Source organism: Echeneis naucrates, chromosome 13 (genome assembly GCF_900963305.1).
Source record: "Echeneis naucrates chromosome 13, fEcheNa1.1, whole genome shotgun sequence".
Classification (NCBI taxonomy): Eukaryota; Metazoa; Chordata; class Actinopteri; order Carangiformes; family Echeneidae; genus Echeneis; species Echeneis naucrates.
The window spans coordinates 4,882,564-4,906,773 of record NC_042523.1 but is presented as its reverse complement, the minus strand read 5'-3'; the positions used below and the strand labels follow the sequence as shown (position 1 = coordinate 4,906,773).

General features: G+C 39.1%; 1 protein-coding gene across 2 annotated transcripts in view; it reads left to right on the top strand.

The window, feature by feature from the left end:
* The first annotated feature begins 390 nt into the window (after positions 1–390).
* Positions 391–24,210, top strand: part of tyw1 (tRNA-yW synthesizing protein 1 homolog (S. cerevisiae)) — a 52,346-nt gene continuing 28,526 nt past the window's right edge. Inside the window, exons 1-11 of one of the 2 annotated variants that reach the window (XM_029517241.1) lie at positions 391–509; positions 796–923; positions 1,337–1,468; positions 1,787–1,888; positions 3,326–3,520; positions 3,687–3,968; positions 5,667–5,789; positions 14,479–14,611; positions 20,122–20,174; positions 20,263–20,381; positions 21,398–21,507. In XM_029517241.1, coding sequence (XP_029373101.1) covers positions 446–509; positions 796–923; positions 1,337–1,468; positions 1,787–1,888; positions 3,326–3,520; positions 3,687–3,968; positions 5,667–5,789; positions 14,479–14,611; positions 20,122–20,174; positions 20,263–20,381; positions 21,398–21,507 — 1,441 coding nt within the window. In that variant the 5' untranslated portion in view covers positions 391–445. Of the gene's footprint in view, positions 510–795; positions 924–1,336; positions 1,469–1,786; positions 1,889–3,325; positions 3,521–3,686; positions 3,969–5,666; positions 5,790–14,478; positions 14,612–20,121; positions 20,175–20,262; positions 20,382–21,397; positions 21,508–24,210 lie in introns of those variants that run through there. The other variant, XM_029517242.1, reaches the window with a different exon arrangement.

The window sequence follows — 24,210 nt, the reverse complement described above, 5'->3', positions numbered from 1 at the left end:
AGAAGGTTCGGTTCCCAGGCGTGCCCCCCCAAAGGACTAAGCGGTAGAAGATTAATAAATGAATGAGACTCCACACTACATTGATAAAATACTGATTAACAAGGGAACCTGAAAAAACACAACAATAAAATATATCAATTTAACTTTTGGGTGGAAAACAATGTAATATCTTAACTGTTTGTTCTAAAAAGAAATGATATGATGGAATGGTATTCATTATGAACTAGGTTGCCCTTTTTGTTGCACTTTCCTTTTATTATGAAGCTCTTCATGTTTTTTGTTACATGCGAAACGGTTATTGCAATTCTGAACTGGTATTTCTAATGGTCGAAAATGTTCACCGTAAAAGAAGTTGGCAACTACATTTCCCAGCATGCTTAGTAGCCAACAGTATGGTTCCACACACAACCGAGTACTGACGACTGTGCACACCGTGTTTGCAGCGATGCTGAATTTCTTCCCAGTCGTTTTGCTGTTCATAGGACACGTGTCTACCTCAGACAACAAAGGTGAGCCATGCTGGCTTCCTCACGGAGCTTCAAACTTAGTTTACGCTGTGTTATAATAACGTTTGCAACATTAGTTAGCATAAACATGCTAGCAGCCACCCGCCTCGCACTTGGCTGCAGGTGACCTGAGTATCGGGGTGACTCTGTTGTCCTGCTGGTATAAGATTAAATGTAATTTCCGCTTCGCATTTGTACACGTAACGATGTTAGCCAAGCTGTGTTACTCAAATTACTGCCGCCCCCCTTAAAGACGCTGGATTCGGACTGATGACTTGTCTCTCTACAGTCTCCCAGAATGAACATGGCACCAGTGAGAGCTGGTTCATGTCGGTATGGCACAACAGGCTGTACTTGTACTCGGCTGTTGCTCTTGTTTTCGGGGTCTGGTTCTCACTCAACATGGCGCTGAAGAAGGTGAGTCTTACTGCTATTCAGCTTCTCTAAACTGTGGTCTCTCCGTCATATCATTCTTGAGAGTGTAGGCTGTTTTGTAACAAGTCGCTGGTTTCCAGCTGAAGTAGTGAAAGTCCTGGTCCTTAACATAATATTTCATCAATGGGTCTAGTCAAGAGAATCCATTTAATGTCATAATTTTCATTTCACCTTTTTCCATAATAATTGCTGAAAATGTGGCCAATAATTTTTCCATGAGCAAATTTGGAATAAATCAGCTTTCCTGTTCATACCTGTCTGATCTCCTTCAACTTTATATTTCTTCTCGTGCTCGTGCCCAGCAGTTAGGGCTGCTGTCTTTTAAAATGTCATGTATTGACTGAAGGTTCCAAAGTGTAATTTAGTGGTACTTGTCTTCCTCTGTATATTTTCAGAAAAGCATCTCCAAGGATATTAACCCTTGGGTCTACAAAGCTGTGAAGATCCAAAACTGCCCTGATAGAGCTGCTGTGGTACATGTTTCAGGAGTCAAAATTTTCTACGGCTCACAAACTGGAACAGCAAAGGTGCAGATAATATTTTTCTCTCTGGCCTTGATGTTAATATAAAGGCACGATGATGCTATAGTTTGATGTAAAATCCAACGGTACAGCCAAACAATAAATTTTTGCCCTCAGGTAAAGGTAGTTGAGTGTAACAAACAAAATGATCTCAGAATACTGGCTGTGTAAGTTTCACATTCAAGACTTTATTTTTGAACCGCAAGGGTCAGATCCCATAAGCCATAACCACATGTAAACCTTTGTAATTAAAAATGTATCAAATAATAAGGACAAGTTAAACCTGGGAGTTTAGTCAATGTGAATCTACCATCCATTGTCCAGGGATTCGCCAAAGAGCTGTCAGAGGAGGTGACGAATTTGGGGATACCATCTGAAGTGATTGACATGAAGGACTATGATCCAGATGATCAACTTCCTGATGAGGTAGGCCAAGGCAAAGGAAAATATACTTTTCCCTCACTTTAACCTAGAGAGATAGTGGAAAAACGCTGCACCATGCAGACATATGGTTTCTCAAACAGAAAACTAAACCACTGCAAACTTTAAAGCATCTCTTCAGTGCCTAACCCTTAATTTTGGCTTTGTATAATTAAGTGACTAATTTATTCACCACTTGGTTGTTTCAGAAGGCGTGCTCTTTCTGCACTTTCTCTGGGATGTTAATTAAATCTAAAATGTAACTTTAAGCCTATAAGGCTTTGGAATTTGTCCAAGGCTTAACTAGAACACAATTTAAATTATAATTAATCACAACTGGTATTGATTAAACAATTAACAACAAACAGTACAGTAATCCTGGAGTTCTGTAGCAGCTCAGATTCAGTTCTCCAGACTGACGGCACTGGGGACAAATGTCTTATACTAATGCTGCTCAGCTGTAGAAAGATGGATTATTTTCATCGTTCCACTTTTTATTTTGTTGGCACACACTTTGTAGTGCATTGAGAGATGAATAGGGGATTGGTTGACTGGCACACAACAGGAGAGAAAATAGTTATTTATTCAGCAAGATGGTGACAGTTTTCAGTGATGGAAAATCTCCATCAAAAGTGACCAAAGGCTACAGTCTCCCTCCAGATGCAGGTGTTCCTCAGCGCACTGACTGTAAATGACTAGCCACAAGTGAAGAAGTTAGAATTTGTTTGGCAGCAAAGACCTTTTTAGACACAAGACAAGGCAATTCCTGGCTCTTTCAGTTTATTTATACATTACTGCTCAAAATTTATAAAGACTGATTTGTTTTTGTTTTTTGTTTTTTTGTTCTTTTACATTAAATGTTTTGTCCTTGGGTCTAGTCAAGAGAATCAATTTATTGTCATAATTTTAATTTAACCTTTTTCTGTAATAATTGCTGAAAATGTGATCAATCAACTTTCCATGAGCAAATTTGAACTAAATCAGCTTATTCATACCTCCGTCAACCTTATATTTAATCTTGTGCTCGCTATTCCCAGCAGTTAGGGCTCCTGTCTTTTAAAATGCCATGTATTGATGGAAGTCTTTTCATATAAGGTCTCTGTCCTTTGGAAACCCAACACTTAATACAGCTTTAATTTCAACCCATGTTGTATTAATGAAAAATTACTGCAAAATTTCCATGTTTCCACCCCAAACTGTGTTTTATTCATCTTCCTTTTTTATCCATCTCATTTGGGTCTAGTGCTTTACAAGATTTGTGTTTCTTAGACTGTATCACTAATTCAAATTAACTTAAATGTTTTATATCGTTGTTCTAAACATTCAAATAAAGTATTGGATCAATAAATTCTAGAGTTACAAAAGTATCTTCTCATTGTGTTCACTTAGATACTTTTACTTCACTGTTTAACTTTTTTGTTTCTTTTTTATTTCATCATTCAGTGCACCAGTAAGTCAGTCTGCGTGTTTCTTGTGGCCACATACACGGACGGACAACCCACAGAGAACGCTGAGTGGTTCTACAGGTGGTTGGAAGAGGCATCCACTGACTTCAGATATGGGAAGACATACCTCAAAGGCCTCAGATACGCAGTGTTTGGTCTTGGAAACTCTGTCTATGTTGGCCATTACAACACGGTGGGAAATGGTTTTGATATTGATAATACCGTTTGTTAGATTCAAGCTTTGTACCTGAAATCTGCACAATAAAAGTTAATCTAATTTAATCTGTATTTATTTTAGGGCATGATCAGAGATGATTCTCTTAAATCGTCTTTAACCATTTATACTTTTACCTCTTTAGGTGTGTAAAAATGTGGACAAATGGCTTTGGATGCTGAGTGGCATGAGGGTCATGACAAGGGGAGAGGGTGACTGCAATGTGGTGAAGAGCCATAATGGCAGCATCCAGGCAGACTTCCAGGCCTGGAAGGTGAAGTTCCTGAACCGCCTGCAAGCCTTGGCTAAGAATGAGAAGAGCTGTAGTGGGAACTGTAAAACTGGAAGCTCCTGTAAGAATAAGAGGAACGATGGCCAGCTGGAGGTGGAAAAGGAGAATGCATCTCCACAGAATGCCGTCGCTGAGGTAATGGCAGAGAAGCTGCATTTAGATTACTTGTCTGTTTTGCATCATACACTTGCTTGCATTTAGGCAGCAGGATGATATATTGGTTGGAAAGACTTCCTCAAATTGAATAACGAGCCCTTTATGTTCGCAATCTGCCAAAGAGTTCTTGAGCAAAAAGTTGAAAACCTTCTTAAACCACTGCTCTGGGTTTTCATTCATTCATCTATCCATCCATCTTCTACCACTTTTCTGTTTCTGGGTTGTGTGGGGGTACTGGAGCCAATCCCAGCCAATGTTCTGGGTGAGGAGTGAGGAACACCCTGGACAAGTCTCCAGTTACAGCACAGGGCCAACACACAAAGACAGACAGAGACCAACAACCGCTCAAAATCACATTCAGAGTGAGAGTGGTGGTTCTACACACAATTTAGAGTCAACAGTTAACCCAAACATGATATCTTTGGTGGGAGGAAACTGGAGTACCCAGAGGAAACCCACGCAGGCACGGGGAGAAGATGCAAACACAGAAAGGACCTAAGCTAGGAACCGAATCCACAACCTTATTGTGGGGCAACAGCACTAACCACTACGCCACCAGATGATTACTTAGAGCTCTGTGTATTGTTCTACTGACAATGTGAGTCCCCATATCCAAAGACAAATACATGGATGGTGGGTATAGGAATTACTGATGGTTCAAGATTTGATATCTTGTTTCTTTTGTAGTTTGCTTTCACTCGGACAAAGACAACAATTTGTAGATGTTGGGACATAAGTGAGTTGTGTGTCGACAAAGTGTCGACAAAGAACATGTCTGAAATGTTTGGCTGACGCACCTAAAATTTTTGATATTATGATGTTTAATATTCATGTTCCCTCCGACATATTTTGTATCACCCTTTGATTAAAAAGGGTGATAATATAACATATAACATATTATATATGAAATACATTAAAATCAGTTTTAAGAGAAAGTGTAGCTAGCTTAGTAGCTTCTCAGTGCCAATAAAACACAAAACAAGAACAAATTTAATTGTTAAATTAATTCACTATGCTTGATCAGTATCAACACTGTCAGTCATGTTGAAATATAAAAATAACTCCTTTATTTTTGACCAATTACTGAAATGAGAGATTTTACAAGAAGGCAATTATAAACATACACATATAATGTACACACTCACACACTAACAGCTTTTACATGCATCTCAGTAGACAGAGATGAACAGTTGTCATGGTACCAGGCTCCTCAGGACCAATTCTAGCTGAGACTTTGTCCCCTCTGTCTGCTGCACTCAGTGCACTCAACAGAGGTGACATTCACCTGGAGCTAATCGCATCTGAGGAGTATGGCGACAGAACCGTCATTGTGATTTATTTACTCAGTGCACTGCTCATATATTTTATCCTGCTGCCGCAAACTTAGGCAGAGAGCCTGACACTGGCCATGCATTCTGAATTTCCATAAAATTCATATGATTTTCTTATTTTGTGAAGCATTACAATTGGGGCTAATGATGTACAATAAGTGTTTTCCGCTCAGGCCCCCCTTGCTTGTGCAGGGACAATTCTGTAAGTGGTCATGGATTAGAGCAATCCATAGTTCAATCTATGCACTTTGCAAAATCAATTATGTTTTCCATTCAGTTATTTGTACTTGACCTTTTTAGTTCTGACAATAATTTGTGTTTTTTTTTTTTTTCCTTCCTGATTCAGGATGATCTGATAGAATCTACCAGTGATGAGGATGAGTCTGGCCTGCAAGATGAGAAGAAATCAGGTGCAGTGGTGGACATGGAAGACCTTGGAAGCATGATGAACATCGCCAGGAAGGCCAAGGTCAGACTATATTCCAACTCTTAGAGATATCTATAGTTATTTCTTAATGCCCATTACCTCACCTTGAAGTCACCTCTTTCTTTACTGGTATGTAAACCTATAATCTTTTTAAAGGGGGCGGGGGGCTTAAAATGATTGCACCCCATCTTTCCCCGTCCTCAGAAAATTACTGCTACTGAAGGAATCATAGGAACTCTTATACAACTGAACATTTATAGATGTGGTGTAAATTTCTAATCATAAAGATAAGGTTGATATACAGTTACAGTCGGCTGTTACAGTTGAGCAATTGTTGAGTCTAGAGTTGTAGTATCATCATCCTGTAGGCTTATTTCAGTGTTACCACTTCATGTGCTAAACAAAGGCACCTTTGTCATATTCACTACCTTAGACAAAAGTGTGCTAGGTGAAAAGAAAAAGTGACGTCATTGAAGGAGAAATGGCAGATGGGTTGATAGACACCAGAACCCGACACGCGAAAAGTGGAGGCTTGCATAACAGCGAGGACGCCCACTTCACAGACTTGCGAGAAAGAAGTGATTCAAGAAAAGCAAAAATACTGAGAAGGAAAAAGCATTACTGTTCCCCTTTTATATGCTGGTTTTGAAGGACCCAAGCAAAGAAGCAAACCGTGAGAAATGGAAGAGAATCCAGCCTTGCAATGTTTCTATTCCTTTGAGAGGCAGATCTTTAGGAGTTCTCTAGTTTATAGAATCAGAGTGAAATTGAACTCCTGTTCACCAGGACTAACAAATGTAAACAGAATCTACCTTAATGGCACATCCAAGGCTGAGAGAAGGTGTGCCAAGATATAATAATCCATGACCCTGTTCTACACCTGCTGGTAAATTTAATAGAATTAATTAACTAATACTAATTACTATTTTCACTAAACTTCAGATATAGAATAACGGTCGCCATTTACACTATAAACAACAAAGACAATACACATAGATTGACTGCTGCTTATAGGACACAGCAATCAACCTGTCAGGGTTATCTCTTCATTTGTAACATTAACATTAATATATTCTGTGTAAGCTTTGGGCAGACTGGTCAAACTGCTGCATTAGTTTTTTTTTCACCAGGGAAAGGATATCAAAGAAGAATCAGAGAATAATTACAGTTGACTGAGAAACCCAGAACTTGCCAGCCACTATGAAGAAACCAGACTTTATTTTAATGATTTCAATTGGTGTTTTTTCCAGTTTTTATCAGGAAGCCATGTTTCTGCTGTCATGCCATTTGCTTGTGATACTTACATGTATCTGTCAATTGACCTCAATATTTATATTGGACCTGCTGTAAAAGTATCTGATCTATTGTGACAGTGACAAAAGTAAATTGGGTGTGAAGGAATATCTCTAACTGCTTGTTAGACCATAGCTGCAACTGAGATCCCAGACCTGAGTATCTGCTTTGTGCTGAATATGTGCCTCTTTTACTTAGGTCTTCAAATATAAATACTGAATAAAAATTACTTTCAGTATATAACTTAGCTGGAGGTCAATCAACTTCCAAAACTGGTTTTAATCTACTTGAGAAACCATCCTCAATATGCAGGCAGAAGCTTACTTGGCTGAATTTGACCACTAGGTGATGGCAGAGACTCTTGGTTGCTGGTCGCGCAACATCTGATATTTAACGCTGCACTGTTATTTCACTTCCAATGCTGTTTGCAAAGATGTCGTAATAGACACATAACATATTTAATACTATTCCCTGGCCCTTTTTTTTTTAACCAAAATGAGAATGAATCTCACTTATGATCTGATGCTGTGTTCAGCACTTTGCATCAGTGATGAGTGTTTTAAAGTGAATAGCTCAGGAATATGCCCAGGTGACGTGCCGATATTAATGAAAATATCATGCTTACGTCTCCGTAGCCTGGATTACTGCGTTGCACTGCACTGTTGGTGCACGGCAGGCTTTCACCTTCGGCTTCCTGCAACACAAAATGATAATTTTTCACATTTGGTTATTAACTGCAGTGTTTGATCATATCAGTGTGGAATGGAATTTACTTGAAATGACCTGGGAATAAATGTCAGCACATTTCATTTCATAGTGGTATTGTGAATTAATTATAGTGCAGACTGACAAAAGGGCCAGGCCAATATATCAGCAGCTATTTGTTCAAATAACTTGTGCAGATATAATTTTGTTGACTGACAGAAACTGAAGAACAGAACTGTCAAAGATATTTTGAAATTCTTTCACCTCTGTGGTTTGTCCAGAGCAGTAGTGGAGACAGCTGTCTAACCTGAATCTGGTTCTGTTGAAAGTTTCTCTCTGGTAAAAGGGAGTTTTTCCTCCTCGACAGATGCTGCTAATGGTATAACTGCTGGGCTTCTCACTATTATACTGTAAGTTCTACAAGCGCCTTAGGGAAAAAGTACATTGGGAGTTGGAAATACTGTATAATTGTAAATTGAATAATTGAATTGAATTGAACTTGACTTTGACAGTGAATTTCCACAACAAAACAAATGAAATGAAACCATGTTGGATATTGTAGATTCAGTAAAGAATATATATATATTTCGCACGCCTCTCTTTTACTCCCTGAAAATTTTCAGGGAGTTAAAGAAATCGCAACCAACCTAGCTAGTTTGCTTAATATCTCAAAACACTGTTCTTTAATCCATTAGCCAGTGTTGATCATTTTATAGATCTTGACTGAAGTGCACTTTGCAACACTTTTGGCAAATAAGAAACCATTTCTCCCAGAAAAGCATTGCCATTACGAGTGCTTTGGGATTCACATGTTTATTTATTTTCTTTGCTTTGAAGTAATGCAACAACTTTTATCTTATTTTACCCAACTCTCCATGAATGGATTTGACAAAATTATTGGCATCCTCCACTTAATATTTGGAAGCACATCCTTGAGAAAGGATAACTGAAATTAATCACTTTCTCTAACCATGAGTTAATTTCACACACCTCTCTTTAAGAAAATTTGGACTACTCTTCTTTTGCAAAATTACTTCAATGCAAATAAAAGAAAAGAAATAAACATGACTATTTTATACACAATACTGCACACTGTTTTCTTCTTCTTCTTTTTTTTTTTTACTGAGCTAATCATATGTAAGGGTCCTTTTCTCTCACTAATGAGAAATTTGCTGTGGTATTTCATACTGTCACACCAGTCACATTGATTTAAATCTTCCATGTTTTGGAAATAAGCTGCCTGTTTTGGAGTTTGTTACCTCATCCCTATTTTTTAGTGGATGAACACACTGAACACACTGTAAGCAGCAAAATGCTTTGGAGCTAAAAATGACATAGACAGATTCAACTGCAATGATACCAGTGATGCTTGTGACCAAGCAGGGTTGAAGATGAGTGGATGATTGCTGAACTTGATGGGTACATCTATCTCACAACAGTTTTTCTTCAGAAGTGCTCAGTGACAGACTGGCAGGCACGCTGTGATTGGTGGCCAGATTGTAGAGCTAATATTACCCACCTTTAGTCTGTGGCTATTTTTTTATTTGAATTTTGCCAAGTGTTGGTAAGTTTAATTTGTGTTGTTGCTCTGATTGATTCTGAATCTTTTGTATTGCCTTCTCAAGTTTGTCCCGAAATGCCCCTGCCTCATCCAGAATGCTCCCTTTCATGCTGTAGGAGGGTCCGCCATGTAGGAGTGAATATGGAAAAGATCATTAAACTGGAAAGTCAAGTGGCTTTCTTAGCTGGGCTTTGATGTTTTAACCTTAGTGGAGAGAAAAGAAGCAGAGATAAAAATGCTGCTATGATTTTTGTATGGGCATACAAACGTCCTGTTATCAGTTTATCTGCTACATCAATGGGTCCTGAGCTACTACACAAATTGGGTAACAATTGCATCAGGACTTGTGCGTTGTTAGCACCATTAAACATGGTGTGCTAAGGAGAAATTTAGCATCATACATAATTGCAACAGCATTCGTAAATATATATTCTTCTAATTATAATTTTTATCCTCTAAAACATGTGCCTAATTGGTCTTTGCTGTCATGTACCTTTATGTTTTCCTACTTGCACTGTGTGTCATTGCTGCACTCTCTGTCTGCATCAGCCCCATGTTGTGTCTTGGGTTCCAGAGCACAACACGATGCTGTGAGATGTCCCAGTTGTCTTAGTCCGGACTGGCAAATGCATGACTGGATGTCTCTGATCTCTCAAGCAAGGGTGAAAGCTAAGCAGTGGGAATCCGAGACAGGGGCCAGATGAATCACAAACACCACAGGGACAGATTGTTGCACTGTTGGTTGCATGTTACGTGTGCTTTCAGAATGTTTCATGTTAAGAACGCAGTTTGTGAATGTGGTTTGTATGGGCTGACATGTAGAAATAATCTCCCCTCAATCTGAGTTTTAAAGCGCAGGTTACTTTATTTTCATCTCAGGTAGATATCTGGTGACCCAACTTGCTATTTGAGCTACATCATAATGATGATTGTACCCCAGGGTGGCAGATGATATCCCTGAATGACTATGTGGCTCACCCGACACCTGTAGTAAAACAGTAATTATTCTATCCTTCAAACCACTTAAAGTAAAACAACCCAAAATAATTTGCAGAGAGATAACGTTTCAGAATACCATCCTAATCCTTTTCTACTTGACATAATGTGTAATGTGTAGTCTTATTTTGATGTTTAACTCTCTGTACTCAACTTTACTTTTTTTTTTTTTTTTTTTTTTTAATTCAAAACGCTTCCATAGTTTAACTTTGTCTGAAGCAGACTGCCGTTTTCAACAAAATACTCACACTATCCCACCCGGTCAGCACTGAACAGTAGACAGAAACAGTTTGCGACTAGTTGAGGCAGATATTTCCCTCAGGCATTGGTTGGAGGGGAGAGGAAAATGAAGATGAATATTGGACTTACATCTACCACGTAGTCACAGACAAGGCAAATTAATGATAACGTTGTAAATCCATGTTGCGTCAAGTTTAAAGATTATTCTTGTCAATGTGTTCATGTCCAGCTCCCCGTTGCCCTTTAGTGGCCGAAGAAATCAGTTATTACAAATATTTCTAAAATAACAGAAGCTCAGAAAGCTCTGGACATAACTTATCATTGTTAAGACTCATTTCCATAACATTTAGAACCATGTGACCAGTAAACAAGTGTTACTGCTGCACATGAGGCGCTTGTGGTAATCCTCAGGAATCCACACTTAATGTCATTGTTTATTTGCTTACAACATATCTGCCTCTTATGATGCTGCCATGGAAGGAGAAATATAGATCCCTATAGACCAGCCAAAGCAGTAGCAGCAGTCCAGTAAATGGGTGGAACTGTCACTTAGCATGGCTCATTGCAAAGGCAGCTAGCCAATCATGCCTTTCTGAAAAGTAATACCTGCTCCCACCTCGGGCAACCTCTCTAGCAGGACCTAATAACGCGTCAGTCATTTATATAAACAGCAATCCTCTCAGATATTAAGATTTACATATGAATGTCGTACACTGCAAAAAAGTTATCTTAGCCCAAAGGAGGTCTTTAATCTTTAAGACAAATTGGCTGCAGCTTCTTTAGCACTAGAAAAGGCTGCTGCTTGTCTTATCAAGCTGTAGATTTAAACCAACTGTTCTGTCTGGACAGAGCAATGCTCCTTTGTTCAGTCCCATCTAGTACTAAATGGTAATTTCACACACTAAGTGATGCAATAGATGCAAAATCACAAGCCTTGAGCTTCTGTCCTGCCCTAGATCAACAATTAGTGTTGCTCTTTGGCATATTTTCCTCTACTGACCCTCAAGTGTATTTCTGACTTGAAAGTTGGAAGAGAAGGGAAATATGAATGACTCTGTCAGTTAACTAAATGACTTGATATAATCACACACATAAAGGCCCATCACTAACTGTCTGATTTGCTGTTGTTACTGCAGTCCTCCATGAGTGTTCTATAGAACTGTAGTTATAACCTTACCTTTTTTATCTTCTAAGGCCCCTTTCCACTGGCCAAAAAACAGTTAAGACTTGCTAACGTCTGGGTTTGGAAGAAGCAACAATCAGCATTCATACCAAGGTGAAATTAATCTGGTCTGGTGCAAATTGTCATTGATTTAAGCAGAACATAGAGTGAGCACATGTTGTGAGGTCCGAAGAAAGGAAGGGTGGAGATTCCAATCCCCCACACCCCTCAAACTTCTAAGTTAAGTTCTAAGTTCTAAGTTCCAAGTTAGTCTTGGGGAGTTTTGGGGAGTTCTGGGGAAGTTCTGAAGAGGAGAGCTTCCCCAGGAGACCTGATGAAGCAATAACAACCACAACAGAAAAGAAACTCATAAGTCAGAATTTAGCCGCTAAGCTACAAGGGCTGAGTTCCAAGTTGAAGCTGAAGCTGCTGGAGACCGAAACAAGTTTGGCTGCACGGCACTCAGCCTCCAGCGTCTTGAGTTGCCGTGGTAACCAGGGTCGCTTGTGCTGCCCGCGGCTCCAGTCTGTTTTCATCAGGAAAGAGAAAGATAATTCGGATATTGACTTAATAACCAAGCCAATCGCACAAAAGACTGCCGCTGAAGAGGGACGAGCCAGACCGACAGCCACTTCAGCCAAGGACCAGTCTAGCTTGGGAGGCCATGACGAAGGACCTCGACACGGCCGCTCTCGTTGGACATCTGCTCTTTTTGTGGCCAGTTGAGTCGTCTACCAAGTAAGGTGGCGTTTATTTGCTTCCCCACCAGGTTGTTCTGAGTGGTGCGAGGCATGGATATTAGACAACAGTGAATCAAATTTTAGTTTGAGCTCTCCTTCTTCAGACAGACTCCCCCTTGTATTTTGATAAACGATCTGCCATTCATCCGCCCAAATCCTCAAGAATCACCAGCTGCTTAATTATCATTGTTATATCATGCCATTCCATTTACATATCCAAGCTCACCTGTTTCACCTAGTTTATGTGTTGACTGCACCTGTATATAATGAGCACGTTTTATTCCCCCCCCCCCCCCCCTTTTTTTTTTTTTTATAAAAAAACCCCATAAATTAAGCCATTGTTACACTCCTTCAAGTCAATCCACAAGAAAGAACATTCCTTCTAGATTGAGATTTGATAACAGGCCACCCTATACACAATCCAAGGCACAACACACAAAAATTTTTGACTCTGCTGTTGCTGTGATATTTTTCAGAGTAGAGACACTGTAAATAATCCCATTACTGGTCCAGCACTGTGCTGCTGAACCAGGTCACACTGCAGCTACACTGAGCCAAAGAGTGAGCTGTGGTCATGAAGCTTTAAAAAATACAGTCACCAATTAACATGTTTTACATGAAGGCTCCAACGGGAGGTGTGACAGGCGAGACAGAGCCGCTTTATCAGTTAAAGCTCATTTGCCACTCTTGTAAAGGTCATCAGCCCAAACAGAGAGGTATTGATAGGCCTTCAATAGCAGGCTTACTCATATTTAAAAAGAAAAAAAGCAATTATATCGAGTAGTTTTGTTTGAAAGCCAGTATGAAAATAAAAACCAGAGAACCTAAATATTGAAATAATTTTTATTAGGGCAGAGCAGGATGGCTGCATAGTGGTTAGCGCCGTTGCGAAGGTCGTAGGTTTGTGGGACAGGCATGTCTAGGTTGATTGGTGGCTAATCGCCCTTAGGTCTGGTGTGAGTGTGAGCGTGAGTGGTTGTTCGTCTGTCTGTATATGTTGCGATGGACTGGGGAACTGTCCAAGGTGTACCCCATCCTCGCCTGGAGCATTAGCTGGCATTGGCTGTTAGTGTCAGTGAGTCTTAGCAGAGTCAGGTTGCAACTAGAGCATTAGTAACCAACGTGGCATGTTGATAGTTGGGGAAAATTAACAAGGATAAAAATCAAGAAATACTCCTCAGCTATTTTTCTTTTACTTTGGGATGAAGGAGGAGAATTTAAGGGTCAGTTTGAGCAATCCATAGTCACATCACCAATGTGAACAGGCTGCTTTGAAACCTTGAATTTGTAAGGTGGGACTGGAAAAAGGTGAGGGGTGATCTGCAGCTCTGCCCTGTTTTGCCAGATAAGTTGCTGTGTAAGGTAGATTATTTATTCAGGGTAGATACTCCCTAATGAATACCCTGCTTGGTCTCAATACAACATGATTAACATCATGTTGTATTGAGGTATAGACTGGGACTGTAACCTCAATAGGACCTGGGTAATAAAACAAGTCACAAGTAAGGCAACTTTTCACTTTCACATTGACTTCACTACAATACAACAATACAACAATTTAACCAGTGGAGTTACCCCTTGATTAACGTGTACCGCATTGGCTTCACTTTCCAGACCCAAAATCTACATCCACTTTTGAATATAATCTATAATTACACCTAGAGAGGATGCTAACACATTCAAAGCAAGCTCTATAAGCTCTATAATGCACACCTGCGATCTGTACTCTGTCGATTTGGTCTATTGTTGATTTTAAAAAGTTGTCTTGACATCTCAACCTTAAAATTTTAGTTAGTTGTTAGTTTTGTGGTCAGTATGTGGCTTTGTATTATTGTTGGCTAAAAGGTTTTGGGTTAATTTTTATATTTTTCTTAAGAAATAATTTTTTCTCTCATCAGACATGAAGTTTCTAACATCATATTCTATTGATTTTTAGCTATGACAGTTGTCAGGTAAAACACAGCACCAGAGCTTAATATTTCAAGCCATGGTTTATGGTTATAAACAGTAAATGACTCTGAGTATCTGCCACAGAGTAACGAGGAGGGAAGGGGAGACGTCCATACAGTGAAGCTCTCCAAGTTTACTGCAGTGAAGAAGCTTGCAGATGAAGAGGAAAGGCGAGAGATGATCACCCCCGCCCTTAAAGAAGCACTGACAAAGCAAGGTGAGGAAAAATGGGATGTGGACAAATTTAAACCTAAGAACAGAAACAAAGCTGGACCTAAATTATGAAATGTAATGCATTTGACTATTAAGTGTAAAATGCACACAGTTTCAAGAGAACATCTGCCATGTGTCACTGGTGATACTGGTGGTGGATAATATATTCACATTATCTTGCTTGGCAGTAAAGAATTACACTTAAGTGACAACACACCGGCTGCTTGTCAGAAAATCCTTCACCTTGCGGATTCCACATGGGCAGCAATGTTGCAATTCACCTGAGAACATAAATTATGAGTCATGTTATTTTTTTTAATTTCAGCAAATCTAAAAAACATACACAAATTGCCACCTGAGAAATCAGTGTATTATTTTTCTGCTTTAAAGTGTTTACTTTTGATCAAAGTCACTGACAGAGGTGTTAATGTTTTCGCTTACTTTACCTCAGGCACTGAAGGACTCTCTCTCTTTTTTTTTTTTTGTAAACCATAAATAGTCTACTAGCCTCAAATATTGATTTCTTTTGTGTACCATGCAGAATTATGTAACATGTTGAACTGTGTCAACTTTAATTAGCTCATGAAATTGCATTCTGTTCCAGTCTTTTCTTTCTTATAAAAAACAAAAAACACTTTTATAGGGAAATTGGTTATTTAAAGCTGGTCATAATTATTCAAAAAGAAGCAGCACAGAGCTGAACAGTCTGTATTTTCTGGTGACACAGAGCTGTCCCTCCAGCTCTCTGCCTCTTCCTGCCCTTGCTGTACTGGTCCAAGTTGTCCCTCTACAAACTAGAAACCCCTCCTAGCTGGTGTCGTAGGGCAGTGCTCTTGAAGTATTTCATCCAATATCCTTACCATGTAATTCAGTTTATGTATGGTCTGATTCTTTTGGTTCCAGTAGAATATGTGATCTGTATTCTGCTTATCTCATCTGGAAAAACTATGCTCCTCTGAGGCATCAACAAATAAATCATCTGAAGCATCTGAAAGAGCTTGCAGGCCATATAACTCTGCTTTAGTGAACTGTTGTTAAATGAAGCCACAGAGTCTTGGTTGTTGACTAATTAGATTTAATATATTTCCCTTAGGGGTAGCACAGCGGCATAGTGGTTAGCGCTGTTGCCTCACAACAAGAAGGTTGTTTCCCTGGCCTGGGGTCTCTCTCTGTGGAGTTTGCATGTTCTGCCTGTGCTTGCGTGCATTTCCTCCGGGTACTTGGTTCATTGGTGACTCTAAATTTGTCTGTAGGTGTGAGTGTGAGTGTGAGTGAGTGATTGTCTCTGTCTGTCTCTGTGTGTTGGCCCTGTGATGGACTGATGCCCTGTCCAGGGTGTACCCTGCCCTCATCCAGTGTGAGCTGGAATTGGCTGCAGCATCCCCTGCGAGCTGGAGATAGATAAGCGGTAGATGAATGAATTCATATTTACCTTAAAGATGAAACATATCGACCAATTCATTAACTTTTAGTTGATTAATTGATGAATTTCATCTGACATCTTAAAAGCTAAATATTGCTTAAAATATACTGGAAAAATAAGTCATAATACTTTATCAATGATTTTATTATAATTTGGGATACAGTAACCATATGGACAATGGCACTTTTTTTAATATAACAAAAGTAAATTGGACAGAGAAAATGTATTTGGGTTTTCACTATTGTTCGTCAGCAGGACATTTATGGGTTAGATTACCAAGCCTGGGGCCTTTCTGTACAAGTTTGCATGTTCTCATCATGCCTATGTGGGTTTCCTCCCCAAGCCCAAAGACATGCACGTCCTGATTGATTGTTGACTCTATTTTGCCCACAGATAGGTGTTAGTGTGAGCGTTTCTTTCACTATTTGTCAGCTATGTGATGGAATAGCGGCCTCTTGAAGGTGACCTTCCTTCACCTAATATGCCTGCTAGGATTGACTCCAGCACCCCCTGTGACCTTGATGGATAAGCAGTTGAAAATGAAATGAATAAGAAAATGCAGGCCACTTTAAATTGGAAATAAATTCTGAACATGAGCTATTTATGCTGTAACTTCACAAACGTGTTGAGCTGTTGCTGAAACTTAGACCCACAACATGTACATTTGGGTCCTCTGTCACCATTTATCAGCTTGAAATGGTCCCACATTGCACTATGGTTTCACCGTGACATGGTAATGTGTTCTTGTGTGTTGCATTCAGGCTTGTTGGACTGTGCAATATTCAATTAATTGACACTTAATTTAATCAATTAAATTCGTATAGGTGATTTCCTTTTTCCTTTCCTCTACTATTTAGCTCATACAATAGTATAAGACAAACCAGTCATTTTCAGGCATTGGCCCCCTGCTGTTCGCTTACACAACACTCTATAAATAGAACCGTGTGAGCAAGACTTCACTTCATTTGACCAAATGTTGACCTATTTCATGGTGTTTATGTTGGCAGCAGTCGACTCTGTAGGACAGTTTGCTTCATTTGGAATAAAAGAACGAAAGATGAAAATTTTGGCATTGCTTTAATGATGCTGTGTCTAGAAAACCCATTGCCTCTATAGTGTTTTTCTGGCATGACTTGAATGCACAAGTCACAGACCAGTGAAAGTTTTGCATAAAATCCAAGAAAGTTAAACAAAGAGCAAATCATGTGGCATCAACAATGCTCAGGAGAGTACACCTATCAAATGGACATGTTGCCTGCATCCAAACTCAGATTATTTCTGGAAAGTAGATTTGGATCCATCTGCCTCATCAACAGCAACAAGGACTGTATTTGTTTCTTGTCGAAGAACAACTTCTGCTTTGTGTCATTTATATGTTGTTCCAGAGAGACTGGAGGTGCCATGTTTTTACACCAACACTGAGTTAATGGTTGACATTGCGGTAGAAGGATTGGACAGAATCTCTGACATTCACTGATGGTGAGAGAGAGGCAAGGAAGTAGCAGTGGAGAGAGAAAAGGGGGGTAGCTTGTCATGAAAGTGGTATGTGCTGAGCAACCAGAAACTTTTTTTTTTTAATTCATATATAAATATATATATATATATATATATATATATATATATATATATATATATATTCCTTTTTTTTCTCTCTCAGGAAGTGCTGAGGAACATGGGTTAGGGAACACGTGGTTAGCTTAATATCTGTGCAGGTGGCCTGAACCTGTTGAAATGCTTCCTAGAAAACTTTTGGACATTTTCCTATGGGTTCACTTGTGAATGCCTTGGACATCTGAATATGATTATTCATCATTTCGTTCATCTTCTACTGCTTATCCTTTTTTTTGGTTGTGGCAGATGCTGGAGCCAATACCAGCTCACATTGGGCATGGGCAGAGTACACCCTGGGCAGATCACTAGTTCATTACAGGGCCAACACACAGAGTCAAACAGAGACAAACAACCACTCACACTCAGACTCAGACCTACGGACAATTTAGAGTCACCAGTTAACCCAAACATGATGTCTTTGGATGGTGGAAGGAAACTGGAGTGCCTTGTGGAAACTCACTAAAGCACAGGGAGAACATACAAACACGGAAATCGGACCCGCAACCTTCCTGTTGTGAGGCAGCAATACTAACCACTATTCCAGTGTGCTGCCCATGATGATTTATAACAAGTGCATTTTTTTTCAGGAGATTTTTCATAAAGTGCAGTAGGAGGACAAATGTTAAACTTTTCTCTCCCTCATTTTGGCGCAATCTGCTGACAAAAATGGGTCACTGGAAACTACTTTAAAAAACACTTAGGATAAATTTTGATCATTAATAGTTAAATAAACTCAGCAGCTTCAGGTCAACTTGGTGTAGGCCTATGACTATATATTTTTATGAATCTTGCAGTTGCAAGAAGAAAGGTTAAAGGAGCGTGCAAGCTCTTGTGTTCTTTTGAGGTTGGAAAATCAGTTTGATGGAAAGCATGCTTGTGGTAAGTGAGAAAAAACTGTAAACACAAGATATTTGAGCAAAGAAGAAATTGAGTCTCTTATATGCTTATGTGTTTGTGCTTTTGTAAGTAGATGATTTTTTTACATCTTAAAGGGACCGACTTGATCAGTGGCAAGCTGTTTTCATTCAGATGGTAAATGAAAAGTAGGTGTTCGTAATTCTTTTTCCTATCTATGAACATACACCTTAACCATTTATGCTTGATGTGTCTTGTGTCACTCCTGAGATCTGAAACAGTGAGCTCAGGCACAAAGATCTTGCTACACTTGAAATATTTTTGCACAAATATATCTAAGCATTCAAAACACATAAAGTGTCTGACAATAAAGTGTTACTGCCTGGGTTTCACACAAGCCTCTTCTGCTGCACCTTTCTTGCATAGTGGTCACTACAGTGGACAGATTTTCAAAAGCAGTTTTTATCTATATGCATGACATGTCGAAGTTGCGCATCACTCTCTAAAGTGCAAGTTAGTGTGTCGTCATATGCACTGCAACCCACTTGTCAGCCATTGTGAGTGCAAAAAAAAAAAAAAAAAAGTCTTCAAAAGATGAGATGCCCAAGATTGCTTACGGTAGGCCAGAGGAGTGCAGGGAAAGAATATATGTCCATTCCTTTTATTCTAGGGGACCCTTGTAGGTAAAAAAAAAAGAAAGCATTTACATCAACGTATTTTATTGTTTTGTTAAAAACATTTTCCATTAGTTAAAAATTCCAAAGCACATTGTCCAACTTAGTAGACATGTCACCAACCCCTTGAAAAATTAAGTTGACATTTTTTTTTCCATGCCTAGAAAGTAATTAAACACTTGGGGAAAAATCCTGAGGGGAGGTTTTCATAATTCATGCATGAAAAGGTTAAGTAGAAGGTGACTTCTGGTGAACCATTTTAGAGTCTCCTACAAGCAACCAAAATATTATCATGTGGCATTTCTTTAGCAGATGAAGTAATACAAGTATTCTCCTGATGTACTTGTCCAAGCCTTTGTTCAGGCCTGGCTTTAACACCTAAACACAAATGGACAGCTCCAGGTTCAGGTGGGAATGCACCCATGAGACACTGAGGAAGAATTTGAGTTTCAATTACTCAGGCTTCATTTGGGGCTACTTTGTCTTTTGCCAGTGTGAATACAAAGGGTTAGTCTGATTAATCCAAACATATTTTTTTATCATGAACTATAAATATGTTTTTCAGATAATAATAATAATAATAAAAAAAAAACTGGATAAAACCTGATTTCAGTGTAGAGACTTGAGCAAAGCATTGATTAACTCAACAGCTCTGCATTCACACTTACTCATATGCACATTGACATTGGACGGGTCAGAAAGGCTTAAAAACAGCGCCACAGGGAGGCAACATTAGAGCTGAGTGGTTGGGATGATGATGTGGGCACCAATGCTCAGAGCAGGAGTCCCATACACCCATCATTCGTCGCGGGTTTGATTTCTAGCCAGCAGGCCCTGACATGATGTGGGTTGACCATTGCATGGACTTTGGCCTGTGTGTTTGTGGGTTGTTGTGGGTGTGTCTGAGCAAGAACCACATTATTCTCATATGTTCTTAATTTGTGTGTGCAGGGTACAAACTAATTGGAAGTCACTCAGGAGTGAAGCTCTGTCGATGGACTAAGGTAATCACATTTACTCTTTTTCACAGGGCCCTGTAGTCTTTGACTAACTGAAAGTATTAACACTCAATATGTTATTTCTGTTGTGTAGTCTATGTTGCGAGGGAGAGGAGGCTGTTACAAACACACTTTCTATGGTATCGAGTCCCATCGGTGTATGGAAACGACGCCCAGTCTTGCCTGTGCTAACAAGTGTGTCTTCTGCTGGAGGTATGTGCCTGACAGATAAAGTCATTGCCTTGTTCAGGTTGTATAAAACTCCTAAATCCACTCTTGGCGCACAAGGAATCTATTTTCATTAAATTTTTTGATTATTTCCTACATAATTTGTTTTCTATTTATTTGACCCATTAGTCAAGACCACCATCTGTCATTGACCAAGGATCTTTCTGTGGCAAACTATTTTATGATTTCTGTGCAGAAGACTAATGACCAGCATAATTACAAGGCCCAAAGGGGTGACACTAATTTGAGATGATATTGGTGAAACACTGGGACTTCTGCTCGCCTCAAGTTCCACTTGAAAAGTTGACCGTGTTGAGCACTGAAAGGTTGCTGTCAGGACATGCTGCGGAGAATCACTCCCCTGTCACTGCACATTTGCCTGTCTTTTCTGAAGGCAGCTATGTGGAATGACAGAAAGTAAGCAGTTTCAGGGCCATAGATGCGTTGTTTTAGCTGCCCTCACATACACCTTTCTAGCAACAGGTAGAGTTAGATTTGATGGGTAAGGCCAGTATGGGGTGTGAATGTGTGCATATGCATTCAACAGACTGTCTGATTTAACAGACTGGAATGCCTCAGATTTTGTTGTTGCACCTAGACATCACACTTGGACGGTGAAAAGGTGTTATTAACACCTACAGGAGGCACAGTTCTTACAGTAGGACCCATTTTTCACTTTTTATGTTTTTATAGGGTGAGAGTACACATAATCCACATTATTCACTTCTACTTTATGAGGAAATGTCAGTCTTCGCATTTCTTACCATGCTATAAAGATATTCATATTCATCTGTGAAGTATGTGTTAAAATATGTTGTACTTAATGTGGTGTATTGATTGACCCGTGTCTAATGCTTTAAATTAGCTCAGAGTAATGCCTTCAAGCCCTGCTGTCACTAATACTTGTGAAGAAACGGTATGGTATCAATAATGACTGAGTCGTTACAGTATGTATGTTAGCTGTTAACCATTATTTGTTTATCCGTCTATCCTACGATCAGACATCACACCAACCCTGTGGGAACTGAATGGCACTGGAAGATGGACCCGGCAGAGAAAATCCTACAAGATTCTCTGGAGAAGCACCAGAACATGATCCGACAGTTCAGAGGTTGGTCCAGCAGGTGACACATGCCAAAGTCAGTATTCGCTTCTCTTCCCCCATAGGCTGTATATGAAAATCAAGATAGAGTACAGGCCTGGGAAGTTAAGTAGGTACTGAAATTTCCTGCATTCTATCTAAAGAACATCAGTAGGCTACTTTAGTTTGAAAAAGCAAAAAGGGCTCTACTTCTCACTTGATTTTCTTATTTTACTAAATGATTTCCTAAAGGGTTTATGATTTCATTGTAAAGTTTCAAGTCTTTTTCAATACAATGTCTTCTTAATTAGAGTCCCAGTTCGAGAAAATAGACCACAAAGCAGGTTGTGCATCAGGGTGTGGCTACCATATGAATGGCACACTGTACCACACATGGAAACATGCTTAACAACTTGGAAAGAGTGAAAACTTCAAGCCATTGTTTACTCCCCCAAATATGGCTTTTTGTGGTTTTAAAAGACCTAGATGGCTGACTGCCAAATTACAAACCACTTCAAAACAACGGTTCACAAACCAGTGGGTGAAGTCACAGTGTCTTGACAAATGGTTACTTCCTTCCCTGGTTCTCTCTTAGTCTCTGTCTGGGTACTTGTTTATCTATCCATCAGTAACCCTCTCGAGTGCACATTATGAATGTTAATTCTTATAGTGGAGATAAACACTTGAATAATAGTACAAGCACAACACATCATCGTCACACAAAATTTGTCTGCTTCAACTTACTGATAGCGAGTTCTTGCAACCCCTTTGTTTAATGGAGCAGGGTGAAGATCGAAAAGCTGATGGTCTGTCTGTTCTTTAGTCACACCTTTGCAATATAATCTCATTACTCATCTACTCACTAATATCACTCATCATCACTCATCCCAGGATCTTTCACCCTCTTTATCTCCCCAAAACCTTTCAACATTTGTGCTACAATCTTGCTAAGGGTTCTGCCGATTTCCAGATAAATAAAATTACAATGTAAAATTCTAACAGAATTAACCCTGTCTGTGCTCATGTTTTTGGCCTCCAAATGTTCCAATAATGGCATATGGGACTTGCTCAGCTGTCTGATTGCAGCATTAGCGGACGATGGCTGGTCAGATACCGAAAGCTCAGTCCAAGCCTAGGTTTCAAAACAAGGTGGTAACACATTGATCAGACATTTATTAAAGCAAACTGATTGCACAATTGCTGGTGTTGATAATTAATTTGAAGATATGCACCAGAAAAACAACAGGAGTTACAACCTGAACTGCCAGGTATTCTTGAAGATAAATATATTTGTGACATTATGAAACAAAATTTTTAATCAACACCACAGGTAAAAATAACCATTTTCTCGGGAGCCCAGGTAATTGGGTGTAAAAGCTAAAGACATTAAATTTCCAGCAATATCAAACAGAAAAGCAGCACGTTCCCTTACAATGTTGGATCCTGTGATCTTCCAGTCAGATGGTCGCCTTTCTAACCTCAAAACCATGGCGATCCCATTATCCAACAATACAATCACTGTACTCAGAAAGTGATATAGATGTCAGATGCTGAAAACTTCTGAGACATAGCCTCTTCAAAGGGGCACTTTATAGCTAATATTATTCTCAGAGAGTCATTCATAGAGTATTGTAATACAGGTAATTACTGCAAATGCAAAATCCTGATGTGAGTATATTGGAAAAATACAGCATATGATACAATGTTGACAATAAACTGCTTTTTATTTCACTTAAGAGTGGAAAAAAACCAGTAGTGCAAGACTTCGCAATTCTAGCAAGAAATATAACAGAGAAACATCTGTATGGTCAGTGTTATCCTTAACTTTCTTTCCAGTTGCATATAAAATCAAATAATGTGGACCTCAACCCTATTTACGATCAATTGTGTAACATTTTACAAGCTTTAGTCAAATGAATTGTCCAGCTGAAACCTCTGAAAACTTGGGTTAATTTAATGTATAAGTTTCTGATCTGACCACAGTATACCTCCTTTCTAAGAGGTCTCTTGAAGCTCCAGTTTTAGACTTCATGTGAGCCTTTATAATGAAATGTTATTAGTCACCCCCTTAAACGTAAAATGCTGCCTGCAGGCTCATGCAAGTTTTGCTATTCAGGCTTTTCTCCTTCAAAGATTTCAATCATGTATGCCCAATGAAATGCATAAAATTTTCTGTTGGAATAGCAAAATGTGGCAGAATGCAACACTGTTTGGAAAAAACGGACCTCACAATATGAATAAATGAACATATTATGATTATTATGACAGATGAGGAAGAATGTAGTATGAGTTCAGCTTTTGTTTTCCTTCAGAAAGTAAAAATTATGACAGTTTTTGTTGCTGTACATCTAACTTTTATGTCTTGAAAATTTGATTTGTAGGCCACAACTTCTCTACGGCACCACAACGCAACATTGTTGTGATACCTTTTAGCCTCCCCCAAAATTAACCATGATTTTCTTTCCTGAAATTTGGATGTAGCACTGAAGCATATTATATTTCTATTTTTATGTTTCGACTGTGGAACTATCTGAATATGGCTTAGTTGCCTAAATGTACTTTTACTTAGGTCTTTTAGTTGTTTGACTTTTGTGTGTGTGTGTGTATATATATATTTATATATTTATTTTATTATGGGCAGGAAACTAGCTCTATTAATGCTATTGTCAGTTTGAGAAATGAATGCACCCCATTATGTCACAGTTGAGTACATTTTTATCTTTTTATCTGGAA